Source organism: Sebastes umbrosus, chromosome 10, assembly GCF_015220745.1.
Source record: "Sebastes umbrosus isolate fSebUmb1 chromosome 10, fSebUmb1.pri, whole genome shotgun sequence".
Lineage (NCBI taxonomy): Eukaryota > Metazoa > Chordata > Actinopteri > Perciformes > Sebastidae > Sebastes > Sebastes umbrosus.
The window spans coordinates 14,992,454-15,006,515 of record NC_051278.1 but is presented as its reverse complement, the minus strand read 5'-3'; the positions used below and the strand labels follow the sequence as shown (position 1 = coordinate 15,006,515).

At 41.3% G+C, this 14,062-nt stretch overlaps 1 protein-coding gene and 1 long non-coding RNA gene across 3 annotated transcripts in view; one reads left to right on the top strand and one right to left on the bottom strand.

Moving 5' to 3' along the window:
• LOC119496199 (SLX4 interacting protein) overlaps positions 1-14,062 on the bottom strand; it is a 39,524-nt gene that overhangs the window by 9,801 nt on the left and 15,661 nt on the right. For both annotated transcript variants that reach the window (XM_037783327.1, XM_037783328.1), the window contains exons 5-6: positions 5,723-5,800; positions 2,965-3,053 (exon numbers count right to left, since the gene is read on the bottom strand). In XM_037783327.1, coding sequence (XP_037639255.1) covers positions 2,965-3,053; positions 5,723-5,800 — 167 coding nt within the window. The remainder of the gene's footprint in view (positions 1-2,964; positions 3,054-5,722; positions 5,801-14,062) is intronic.
• The window catches only part of LOC119496202, a 29,404-nt gene that overhangs the window by 3,988 nt on the left and 11,354 nt on the right, over positions 1-14,062 (top strand). The gene's annotated exons all lie outside the window — the stretch shown is intronic.

Sequence of the window (14,062 nt, the reverse complement as noted above, 5' to 3'; positions counted from 1 at the left end):
TATGTTCACCTGCAAATCGCTAAATTTGTCTGTCTGTTGTTTGGTGCTGGGCAGGTAGTGTACAGTGGGTCTATCGGAGCTTTTTGCTGAAAACAGATGCCTGCTTCTGCTGGAAATGGTGTTGATGAGAGCTGTGAGACTGAACCAAAACAGTAAAGTTGTGGCCGAAACGATATGCTGAAAGACACTCCGTACAGACAGATACTTCGTAGAGTTGAGAGTAAGGCTGCACGATTTTGGAAAAAATTGAATTGCGATTATTTGGCTGATATTTTAATTGTGATTTGATTTGCGATATTACAGGGAATTATAATTTTTACATCATTATTCTTATTTTCATTGAAAAACATATTAAAATGATTATGGTGCGATTTTTGCAGGGATCTGTACCAAACAAAGATGTTTTCGTAAGTCTGTAGAATAGGATCTGTAGGCCAGGACTACACTGCAGCACGACAATATTATATTTAAAATGGTATTTTGACAGACATTTTGCCTTTAACAATATTGCAACAATATTGCGATTTTAACAAATACTGCAATTTGAAAATTGCTGTAGGCTATATTGCGATTTTGATTAAAATTTGGATTAATTGTGCAGCCCTAGTTGAGGAGAACTGCGGAATTGGGTGATAATCTCGGTGGGTTCATCACTATGAGCAAGCCCGTTCACATTACACATAGTTATTTGATCCATGGTTGATATAAATTTAAATTGAATGCTGTTTCAGAGAAGATGTAGTAAATCTGCACAAAAAAATCTAAACCCAAAACCCAAATCCTCAACCCAAAAATGTAGGTTTCAGTATTGACTTTGAGTACTGAAAATCAATGATAATTGGTAACTTAGTTCCCTCTAGACTACTGGAAATGACTAAACCTCCCCATCTCCTCTTCAAACTGAACCACAGCTGAAAATATGACTAATAAGAGATACAAGAGGCTACAGCATGCTCCAGCGTGGGAGACATTGGACATTCACAGGACAAAAGGCCAACCATGATGTCACCTTAGTTAGTTCCCTCACAACATAACCCCCTGACCTTATGAGAAGTGCTAATTTGATGAGTCTACATTTCCACTGCGGTTGAGGATTTTTGTTAAACAAGTCACACAAACTGAATCCTAACTACAAAACCAAAACCTCCCTAAACACAGGGAAATGTGGCATTTTTTTGGGACTAGCGGGCTGGTGCTGTCAAGAGTTGTGGAATAAAAAAGCACTTATTAAGCACATGACCAACTTTGACATAGAACTCCAAAGGCCTCATTATTTTTAGACAGCAACATTATTATTACGTCTTACATCAGCTGTGACTCAATGCATACGATTTTTTTTTTTTCATTTAGATTTTCTACTTTTTTGGCAACGCTTAAAATGCAAAAACTCAGTTTCTGACAAATTAGAACAGAGCGAAGGAAGTAAACAAATAATTGTTTTTGTCATGTGAAAAACTTTAGCTCTGCTGTCTGGTATCTTTCCCTTAAAAACCACGTTCGAGGTTGGGCTAGTGAGAGCTCCACCACAAGACTCCCACCCTCCAATTCCCTCTGCTTGTACTGTATGAGCCCAGAGAACCACATCCTGAGGAGAGGAACGCAATCGACAGCAATGCCTCCTTGAACTGGAAAATTGGTTACACAATCTGAACTTTTCACTGACGACTGTGTTGCTCCACTAAAAATATTACAATCACTGCTTTCATTGGAAGCCAAGCTGTGGAGAGTGCAGAGACATTTCAAAGGGAAACAATAGCAAAAACCCCATAGAAAAACAGCAGGCCACTGATCATGGGATGTGATGGGAGAGATGTCTGTCCTTGATGTGAGTGCCAAGGTGAGAGGCTCCACCGCCATTTCCCACAATACTCTGGGGAGTTTGGGATCAAATGAGCACTGGCCAAAGGACATTTGTCCGTAATGGACAAAAAAGAACTACAGTCGAAGGTCTTATGACATGGGCAGTACACATAATATACAGAGCATGGACTCTTACAGGGAAATACCCACTGAACCCAACTTTATCCGAGTCTAATCAATCAAGGCACATGACATTTAACTGCACACAATCACATTAACTGAATTCTCCCTTAAAAATCCAATGTACTTGTACCAGAATGATGAAGCATGTTGTTGTAGTTAGAGCTGCAACGATTAATCGATTAGTTTACTCTTACTCCTCTATATCCGTAAACAAAACAAGACATTTGAAGTCATCGTGGGGTTTGGGAAACAATGATCGACATTTTTCTCCATTTTCTGACATTTTTAGACCAAACAACTAATCAATTAATTGAGAAAATAAGCGACAGATTAATCGATGATGAAAATAATCATTAGTTGCAGCCCATAGTTCTCTTGAACCACGAATAATATGCTGTCAAACCAGAATACAATGTATTAATGATATATTATATTAAGTGTATACTAAGTGTTTACACTTAAAGCGAGATGGTTAAAGGGTAGACAAAGTCCAGATTTTTATATAAGATGAATATTATGGTCTGACAATGTCAAGATTGACAGCAGAGCCACAATGAGCTTGGATAAAAGTTGAGTTGAAGTATATACACTTTCCCAAGAGCTAAAATGTACAAAATTAGTTTTGGCAATTTTTTCGACTACCCATTAATGTTGAGGTTTACAACAATCCCACGTTTGAGTTTGACCAAAAAAAACAACCTAAATTGTACAGCTGGGGTGAATAGACAGAATGTGGGAGCAGGAACTTTTTGAAGAAGGGGTGACTCTGCACATTTGGACCCCACCTCACTATCCAACCCCCTGCCATCCTCTCGTTTTCCTCCTCACAAGGCCCCCCCCCATCCCTCTGGTATCGAGGATCAGCATATATAAAGTGAGAGTACAATTTGGCAACACATCCCTATAATAACACACAGACCCACGCAGGAGTTTTTGCCAGGCGACTGGAAGAGGAAATAGAGGAGTATAAACAGCACTCACCGCGGCCAGGCTCGGGTTTCCATGGTGCGCTGAGGCATCCTCTGGACAGCTCACACACACAACGTAGCGTTCAGGAAACACACGCAAATCTGAAGTCAGGCAAAGAAACAACACAGACTATGCTAGTTAATAACGTGGGCTCACCTCTAATTATGAGTCAAAGAAGGAAATGTGGTGGAGGTTTGAATTTACATCTAGAAACAGTATTTACTATCCCTCAGACCAAAGAGAAAATGGCAGTTTACAGATAACTGTTGAGCTTTATGAGCTGCATAAACGGCATGAAATATTAGGAAATTTTATGTTAGCAACGACTCTTGGGAGCAATATGACTGTTTCATGTACTACAAAGACAAAGACCATTTACAACGACAATACTATAACATGTATTATATCATGATAATAAATCTAAGCGCTCCAGATTAACTGACTTCAACATATCACCTCAACTGGACAGCCAAACCGGCCAATATCTGATCTATGGCCTGTTATATAGTCTCCTGTATGTAAAGAGCTTGCATAGCGATGGAAGTGAACATTTTGAACATTAATGTGCATAATGAAAAATACTGATGAAGAAGTAACTTCCTGCGTGAACAAATAACAGGAGCATTACAACATACTCCGGTATTCTTTATCCACTCAGCTTACCACCCTCTATTCAAAGGGTTTACAGCTGTGGGTAATTTAGTCCGTAAAAGATCATATTCCTCCTCAGTGGCCATTTTTTAATACATTGGTTTTGCTTCACTTGTGTGTATCAGTGGTTAATAAACACAGCCAATACACACACTTTGGCTTGCATATATACCACACACTTGCATTGGTGTATGCACACCTGGTGGAGAGTATGTAACGAGGATGAATCAAGATGTCTATGTCGGTGGGAAGGTTTGGATGTCAACTGATTGCTCAACAACTACTTGCAAAATTACCATGAAATTTGCAGTAGAAATGATTGGCCTTTGAAGATGAATTCATCACATCCATTCATCCATAGAAATAAAATAGTAGTAGAAGGGTCATAGAACTGTTTGCTGTGGTAATTTGACTAGTACAAAAGAAAATGGCGATAGTTTTTAGTTGTTATGGTGACAACAGAACACACGTCAATGGGGCCGTAAAGTCTGTGGCCTGTAAGAGAATGGACGCAGCTCCCGTAGGACAGCTGGCTGGCTGGCTAGTTAGCTAGGTAACTTGTCCCCAGACCCGGTGCTGCCGCTGGACACCAGCCCACTGTTAGACTCGTTTTCTGTAATCAGTGTAGCACCAAAGCCTGGCGGAACCAGCCCAAGAGCTAACCAGCCATCCGTCCGCTATGCTACCTTGTTAAATTCCAGCATGCTTAAATGCCACACTGCTTACAGAAAACGAGCTGAACAACGTTGTCACTCATTTGGCGTTAACAATTTGCTTTCCTCCGCTGTGAGGTTGTTAATTTTGATTAATTTAGGTTTTCTATGTGCCTCGTAACGTTACTACTCCACTGCGCATTTACTCATTGTTACTGCAAAACTTCACCTCAGGGAGACTTGCTGCAATTCGGTTTATTTTATGCGGAAGTCAGCCCGCTGTCTTTATGGCAACGGTACACATAAAAATGGCCCCCGCTCTGACCATGCTGCTACGTTGATTTGAACGGGAATGTCCGTTCTACTCCTACTGTATATTCCATTTCTATGCATTCATCTATGTCTAAACAGACATGAAACTCTAATAGAAAGATTGTAATGAAATTTACTGAGCAAATTTGTGCTTTCCAGAGGATGAACCCTTTTGATTTTGGATATTCCACAAGCTTTTCTCTTGAGCCCCCTTACCCTAGTCAAATTTTAAAGTTTACTGAAATGATATCCCATAATCTAATAGACAGATTGCCGAGCATATTTATCTACAGAATAGAATAAACAACCCCCCCCCCCCATCCCGTTTTAATGAGCTCATGGCTGTTTCTGTAATGGCAACCATAGGACAAATTTTACAGTTTTTGTCCAACTGATAATAGCCTGAGAATAGAAAAAGTGTTGTTAGTTTGTGTTGTGGGGTGAAATGAATTTGAGCCATATCAGAAAATATCACTGCACTCTGATTGGCTAATTATAGTAAAAGTTTTAAAAAGTCTCATTGTGTTTTAGCCTCGTAGTCTTCCTAATAGGATTTAAATCGTACCATTTTGCCATGTATAACTAGCCAATCAGAATAAAGACTTTTGTGTTATAGCAGATTGAACATTTTTACATGACCTGTCTACTATGTACAGCTAACTCAGTGGACCGAATTACACAACCTTTGACCCCAGGAGACTGGGTATAATTTGATGTGTAACGGACCTGCTGAGAGAAGCCGTCATCTCAGCCTGCAGCAGGTCAGTGCTGCCTTAACATCCAGGCCCCCAGGGAACAGATATTAACTTTACTGACAGGAAGAGAGCCATGTTGGTCCCATGAAAAGGTGGCCAAGGGTCACAGGCACTAGATGGGCCATGGAGATAGATTCTCACTGCCCTCCATAGACAGCCCTCCAATCTCTCTCTCCCACTCTCAGTAGCCTCTCAAGGGAACCACTTAATGGCCGCCTGTTCTCAACAACACCCCGAGCAGGTAGGGACAGGACATAAAAACAAGTGAGGGGGAGAAAAATCAACATGCACACCACAGATGACTTTCTCTTTCTGTGGGAAAAGTACATGCTATTGATATGTCTATTTCTGATTCATTTAACTGGAAACTGATTCTTTGAAAAGATGGAGATTACGTACCACCATGGAGTTGCTTGACTGCACATCTGAGGTTGATGTGTCGCTTCAGAAAATTGGCAACCAGGTTGAAGTTTTTCCCTATAAAGAGAAAACAAAAAAGAAATATACTTACGGGTAAAAAAAAAAAAAAAAAAAAATGCAGAAAGATACCTAGGAAAAAATATTGTACGTGACACCATTTCCAAGGCTTGAAGATAAAGTAGATAAAGTGGTTAATCAAAGGACATACTATGCAAATGTTTTTAAACCCCTCATATGATGAATTCTACAATTGGCACTAGTTCCATCACATACTGTAGAAGCGAGGGCTCTGGGTTCAGATCATATCACGGTTTTGAGTCACGGATCGGATCAGTAGAAAAAAGGAAGTAGATATAACTATAAATATCGGCTGATAACGATCGGCAGTAAAACTTTATTTCACACTATGATGGTTTGAGAATGAACTGTGTAATTAATCCATGGTTCACATGCGTTCTGAACCGTGGGGGGGATCCCTAAGGATCACAGATCAACTACGGTCTGTTACACCACTAGTAGAAGCACACTTGGCTAGGCTATGCTGGACTTCAAGTGAATACAGGAATAAAGATCAAACCTGTAAAAATACAGCAGCTCTACTTCTTTAACATAAAAAAAAATAGAATTACCGCACTACGGTTGTATGCCTCCGCCAGACAGTCAAGTTGCAGTTTACATCCATGTCTGTCCAAAATGTCATCACTTCATCTTTTTATCCTATTGGACATTTGTGTAAAATTGTCATAATTAGCGTGTTTTGTGAGGTCACAGTGACCTTGACCTTTGACCACCAAAATCTAATCAGTTCATCCTTGAGTCCAAGTGGATGGACGTTTGTGCCAAATTTGAAGGAATTTGTTCAAGGCGTTCCTGAGATATCACGAGAACGGGACGGACGTGAGGTCACAGTGACGGCTGTTGCCGGCTCAGAGGCATAAACAATGCTCATTCCTACACATTATTATACTGTTAGCTCTATATGGTTCTAAATGCTTAAGATACATCTCATCAATTTCCTGCTAACCTTACTCAGTCCAAGGGCCAGTATACTACAAAACCAGCTAACTCATCCTTGGATTGACAAACTATTTATTCTGTTTTAACCGACCTCCCAGTTTGGAGCAAGCAGAGAAACCACCTCTGCTCTATTTGTCGTGGAATGTGTGTCACGGTATGTAAGATGTGCTGGGCAGAAACCGAGGCCTGTTGCCTAATCTGGTAGGAATTTGTTGACTTAAAGCAAAGGTCCTGCTAACACGCTATGCAGTTGTTCTTTGTAAACAGGACAACAGTTCTGGGAGGCTGACAGAGCCTGCTCACCCTTTGGTACTGTCTTGGTACCCTTTTCCTCTTCTTGTTAATGTGACTGTAAAACTATACCCTGCTTGACTTTACCACCACCTCTCCATTATTTTTTTTTCTTATTTGGCATTCTCATATTGCTGTAGTCGTGTGAACACCTCATTAAATGCTGACTATGGGGCTTTAAGTATTTTAACGTCAATTAAAGGATTATATGTTTTCTGTAGTTTGAGAAAATCCTGACCTCTTGCACTCAGAACTCCCTGGATAATGTCAGAAATGCACTGTCATCAAGCTTAAAACCAGGGCTTTCTTTGTCTCTGAAAAGCTGACATTTTGGGAGCGGGGAGGTTTTCACCCGTTGGCAACAACACTGACAGTCACTCATAAATAAAACTTAAAACAAACTTGAACAAGTCTCCTCTAAAAGTGTATCTACAACTGGAACAAACATGTTCCACACGATGCGTCAGCATACAACACACAGAGCAGACAGCAGGTTAACAGCGTTGGCCCTCGTGCCTTTGTGATCATTCCCCTTTCGCTGTTAGCTGATGTCATCTCAACACATAAACATCTTCAAAAAGAAGCCCTCTCGTGATTCTTTGGATAATGACATGCAATTACAGAGGCAGTGTGTCACAAAACTGCCACAGGTATACACTTACGTCCACTGGTCAGTGATTAATGGCACCACCATGGCTTTCTTTTTCTTTGTGTTTGTAGCTGCATTGACAACCAGGGCCCCCACTTTGGCAAACACAATTCATACTTACAAATATATACAAACATATAAATCAATATAACAGTCAGTCAAATCTATTTCAAAGAAACCAAGCTCAGTCTGTCAGATTACAGAATACAAACTTTACAGTTAAAAGTTAAGTCCAATTAAAATAAAAGGTGAGAAATCAAAGGGCTTTTGAAATATGGATACTCGTTTGTTGCTATGATACTAAGCAATTACAATCAATATTTTTCTGAAGATAATAGGGAAAACATTGGCACCTAGGTGACAGGCTATAACACTTGTCAGTTTAGTGCCTTTGGGAGTGCGTCTGATCTTCAAAAGCTATTATGTAGAAATTTTGCCTCCAGTAAAATTCATGTTCGACAGCGTAATCAAAATTTGTGAACATTCGTTAAAGTCTCTAATCTGCACAATAGAAGGGAGACTTCTAGGTCAGTGATGGCCTCGCCCTCTTTATTTTTTCATTCTAGCCATCTAATCAGGGACATTAACCTATACAAAACAAGTAGGGCTCCAGGAGCTTGACATTGGGAATCCCTGCCCGGCAGCAGTAGGACATTGCAATAGAAAGGCCATGAGACAGCTTTAGGTGAATGATAAATAGGGATTTGTAGGAATCATTTTACATCCTCTGTTTTGTCAACCAAGGGCTCAGGTAACTCTATAACTGTAACTCTATAAATACAGCACAGTCTGTAAGTATAATGGAAATGACGTGTGTAGTAACTGTCGTTTTTGTCCATAATGTAATTAAATAAATATACATAAGTGTGCAAGAAATAAAATGTTTCATATTTTGGTTTCGAGTCCTTTGTATAAGCCACGTACATTAGCTTGATAACTTCTCTGGTGGTGCTCTTCCAGGCCTCTAAAGGCCCTGACACACCAAGCTGACGGACGGCCGTTGGACAGTTTGGGGCCGTCGGTGAGCGTCTTCGGCTTAGTTTTCGTGGTGTGTCCCACACTGTCGGCTCTAGTCTACCCGTGTTGCAAGTTTTTCGGCCCATTCAGCATGTTTAATCGACGGCTTTAGGAGCTCAAGCCTGATCTTCAGCAAGTGAAACACATGTTGGATTGAAGTCAGGTGATTTACATGGCCACTGAACAACAACAAAAATGTGTCAAAGTCCAAATTCTTATGGACTATGCTGTACAGGGTGGATGTCTTGTTGAACTAGGAGACGCATGTTAATGTTAGATTCATGAGTACATATGCTGTTGATGTACCTCCCTCACTGAATTGTCTTTAGCGTTGGGGTCCGTGCTTAATTACTTCCAAAGGGAAATTGCATTAACACACTGTATGGTATGTCGAGCATGTTTGCAGTTAACAATAGCAGCATTCCTTTATTGGAAAAATTCTCATATCCTATTATTCTTTAAATAGCAAAGCAGCGGACATCTATCGCCCATTCTGGATGTCTACCCAGAGAGGAATGCAGATCTGTATCTCTGTTTTGTTTTCTCTGCCCATTCTGGGTGCAGGAGGGAAGCATCTTTCATTGCACATTCATGGCGTTCTATTTTTTCAGAAGCTTTGATTTTGTCCGTTAGTCTCTTTGGCCTCATTTCTAGCTCTACAACTATTCTCATTGCTTTCCCTGGTGGGCTGAGCTTGCCAATTCCCAGGACAAGTTTGACAGGGACGTCTGGACACAGAGTTGGGAACCAGTGCAAACACCGCGGCCCGAGACATCAGCTGTTGCTCCAACTTTATAACGTCCTGCACAGCGCAGAGTTGCTCTTGGCCCTCTGCCCGGGTTCTCTCGTGCTAAGCTTACATTCATGTTTCTCTCTCACAAACAGTTTGCTAGTGCCTCCTCTGGGAATGAGTGGCCCCTTTCTGTGGCAACTGTGGCCCACAGTGGTGCAATAGCCAAATCTGCAGAGTGGAGACTTTAAAAAGGTTTCATTTGTACTTCCTGCAAGAGAAGATGGTCTTGCTTAATTGTTTTGAAACCTGACGCACAACAATATCATGGCAGGTCAAACCGTAAACAAGCCAGCACGCCATGTTTTCAGAAATGTGGTAGATAATAACATAACCGCTTGTATGGAGACACTTATATCATCTTGTAATATACCACAGGACAACTGCAGAAAAAAGACACAGTCTCCACAAGGCTGGTGCCAAGGGTAGAATACTGTACTTTCGACACACATGCACACGCAAACACACACACACACACACACACACACACACACACACACACACACACACACACACACCCCTGCAGCTTTCACCGCTTCCTGGGAAAACAATGAGAGGAAAGAAAAGTCAACAAACCAAAAGGCATCCAGAGTGACTAGGACTGTAAAATGGAACAGACAGGGGTGAGAAGCATTCAGACCGGGGTCAAAGGTAACCCCCCATGGAACAGACTTCATTAACTTCAGTTATATCCTGAGGAGATCATTAAAACAGCCATAGAAAACATAGCCTTCTTCTTCTCGCCATCCGCATTCCTGGCGGCCCATACTGTTGTGACTCCTGCAGGAATCCATAAGGATTTCTGCTCTGATATAGGGGATTTTCTGGAGTTCCTAGCAGGTCTTGGCCCTGCATGAGCCTGACCATAGTATGGTCCAGGGCCTTTAAAGGCCTTGACACACCAAGCTGACATTCGGCCATCAGCCAATTTGTGGCCATCGGTTAGCGTCTGTCGGCCTAGTTGTTGCGGTGTGTCCCGCACCGTCGGCTCTAGTCTACCCATGTCGGAGATTTTTTGGCCGAAAAAGCATGTTGAATCAACATTGAGAGAAATCACTGATTGGCGGTTCAGCTTAAACGAATCAGTGCATGAGAAGAGAAATGGGAGTGAGGAAAGCAAGCCAACGAGTAAAGTCAAAAGATTTGACTCGAGATCTAAAGATCTCGTCTGGTCATTCCAATACACGGATATTTTCACAATGATATGGCCATCTAGAATGAAACTAAGTTGTGCGTGAGAGTGGTGTGAAAATGGTCGGCAAACGCCGCTTTATTTCATGTACGTATCATAATAACGGCTAGTATAGCTGCTGTCCTAGATCTTCCGGTTTCCCTTTTTTGAATGACGAATACAGACGACGCCACCTGCTGGTATGTTATGAGTTATTTCCTCTAAGGCAGGCTCAGAATGTACGTGTTAGTTGGTCATCGGCTGTAGTCTTTGCGGTGTGTTCAAGTGCAACTTTTTGGTCAAGACAAAGGCGACTTGAGGCGGCGCAACAGTCAGCCTTTTATTATCGACTCCGACCCAAGCCGTTCTGTGCTACTGTTGAAACATTGCGGTGTAACATGGCGGACTCTGTGGAGAGGGGACCCGCTCCCTATGTAAGTATGAAGGGCTCATTCTAAGCTAACGAAAACACAACAGTTCTTATTTTCAGGGGATTATACACTAATGAAAACATAGTTATGAATATTATATTCCATTTCTGCCAATAGATCCCCCTAAATGTTACACACTGGTCCTTTAAATCAAAGCCTTATTAAAATCAAAACTTAAATAAATAAGTCTAAATAAGATGGTTCCCACAGATGGAAGATTATTTTAGGGAAAAAATGACTCTCTGTCAGTTAGTCCAAATGTTTCCACCAAAAATGGAAAAAAGAAACCTCTTCAGGCTGCAGTATTATATATCATTAATGCGCTTAAATTATGCCAGCACCGCTTCAAAAACATGGCACTGAGAGGGAGAGAAATCTGATTACCCACCAGCTGCACGTAAACGCAGCTTTTACAGTAACCTGGTTATTGCAGTGCATGTAAAGGCATTCTCCGATTTCCGGCGGTAACCTGATTTCTCCCATTAACCATGTTTCTAGTGTGCGTGTAAATGTAGTGACTGTGTGTCAGGAGGATTGCTATTCCCACGCAACCCCTTTATGAACAGGAGTTGAATCAGCAGGACAGTCAGACATCAGTGCCTGAGAATCCTGCTCTTTTGACATCTCTGCTTTGATGTGGACCCCCTCCCTCCGTCCTCAAGTGTGGGTGGAGAGTTGGGGCTTAGAGCGAGAGAGAGGGGTGGAGTGGTGAAGGATGAGAGAGCTTGAGGAAGTTACCCATATGTAAGTGGGGGCTTTCCTGGAAGGACATCACTCTCTGTGTGTAACTGTAACTACGGCCGTAGCAGAGCACTGTGCCTTATCATCCTGCACAACGTCCACCTGAAACAATATTTGCACATGAGTGTTCAATTTAACATTTGGGTGACCCCTTCATCGCAGTTACAAAATACGCCGCAGCATGGTAGCTCAGGCCAACCCATAATGCAGCATGTGACTAAAGTGGTGGGGAGCATTTTGGAGCACAGAGCAATTATCGTGGGGAAAAAAATCTATTTCTCAGAAACATAATCTGATGAGAGAAATGCAGTCACAATACAAAATGTCACATTTAATCATCATTATATCTTAATTAGCCCAAGAAGCCACAAATCTCTTAAAGTGCTGCCTCTGTTTATATTAAAGAGCATTCAGGATGAGGAGGATGCAAACTGCTTATTCTGCATTAAGCTCCTTTGGATTAATGTTGTGCAGAGCAGTTTGTGGACTTGAGTTATGTACTGTGCTGGCCTTTTAAATCTCAGATCAGGATCTCATTGGAAGCAGGCTGTCTCTGCCTGCTGGGCCCTCTGCAAATCTGCTAGTCTGTGTTTATAAATCCAAATAGGTGAACCATGGCACACATGGCAATTCTATCTAGGTTTTGCTACCAGTGCCTAATGATAACAGGCTGGTTCAAGTTCTCAATTTGATCTTATTTTATGTAATTGATGTACGTCACTGACCTTATGCAAAAAAAAAAAGGGCCTGGAAAGCATTAGAGGTCTTATTGATAACTAGGGATGCACCGATACCGAATCGGATATCGGGCCGATACTGGCTCAAATAGCTGGATTGGATATTGGTGACAATGGGGCGGATTTATTCAATTCAATTTTATGTTTATATTCCATATACATTATATACTGGAATTTGAATTCCTGTTTAAGTTTTGACCTATTAGTTGATGCATTAAAAAGATTTACACCTGAATTGTAATTCCTGATTTTGAAGATTTTTTTACCAAGTTGCTGGTGTACGATTTATTATTTTAATAAATATCAATTCAGTAAATGTATATCTATGTATTTATTTGTTACATTTTAATTTACAAAGTTAGGAAAGCAATATTTAAGTCAAGCCTGATGTTGCCTTATACATTAAATAATGATCCCAGTCACTTCCACACAGTGAGGAATACAGCTTATAAATTAAACACTGGTAGCGGATTGGTACGCGGTATCAGCCGACACCCAAAGCCCAGGTATCGCTATCGGGACTGAAAAAGTTGGATCGGTGCATCCCTATTGATAACATTTTTATGTAGACGAATTTATAAAAAATAAAAATCTACAGAGCCTTTAGAAAGGTGCCAAATAAAAGTATGGCTTTCCCTAAAAAAAATTATGATTGTGAATTAATCATTTTAAAAAATTTGGCGAGTCCAAAATTAGCATTTTGTTTATCTCTGGAAGATATCCGATGTTTGGTTCCCACTTCTAAAAAGGCTTGTGAGCCAATAGTAAAAGGACGTTGGTATCACATGTTATCTCTGCGTCATCAGTTAATGTGGAAAAAACGATAATTAGCTGAGATTGATGGTAAGTGCCTGGCAACTACTTGTTGTGAAGTAAATGCAATGAAACGGGGGAGGGAGGATGTGACATCTAGTGGCTGAATGTTATCAGTAGCACCTTTAATGTCTGTGTTGCTTTTGTTAAGGCCATCCTAGGCTGGCCTTTCCTGACCACACAAGGCACATTTGGCACACAGCACTACAATGACATCTGTTCACAGGAAAAACCACAGAGCTCACAAAGAGCACAAGACCGAGGCCTGTTTCTCAAAGTGAAGCAAAGAGCAGAGGGAAACAACGACATCCTCTGAAACTTTTCAGAATTTCCTAAAACAAGGCATTCTGGACATGCTGAACACTTAGCATGAGTCCTAGAGAGTGTGTTTGCCATCTCCCAGACCAGATTGTGGTGAATGGGAACAGTCACATGAATGTGATCCGTGCTCAGGCTCAGGCTCAGGCCCTAATTATATGGGAAAAGAGTGTGGTGTGACAGCTATGGCGGGGATTGCGGTTGTGTCCTAAGAGACTGCAGCTGACCCTGCGGAGAAGGAGAGAAGGAGAGAAAGTGAGAAGACATAGAGACGACATGAGGAGAGCAGAGAAGAGCAGACACGGAGGGCACAGGAGAGGAGATAGTAGATAAATGTGTAAAAA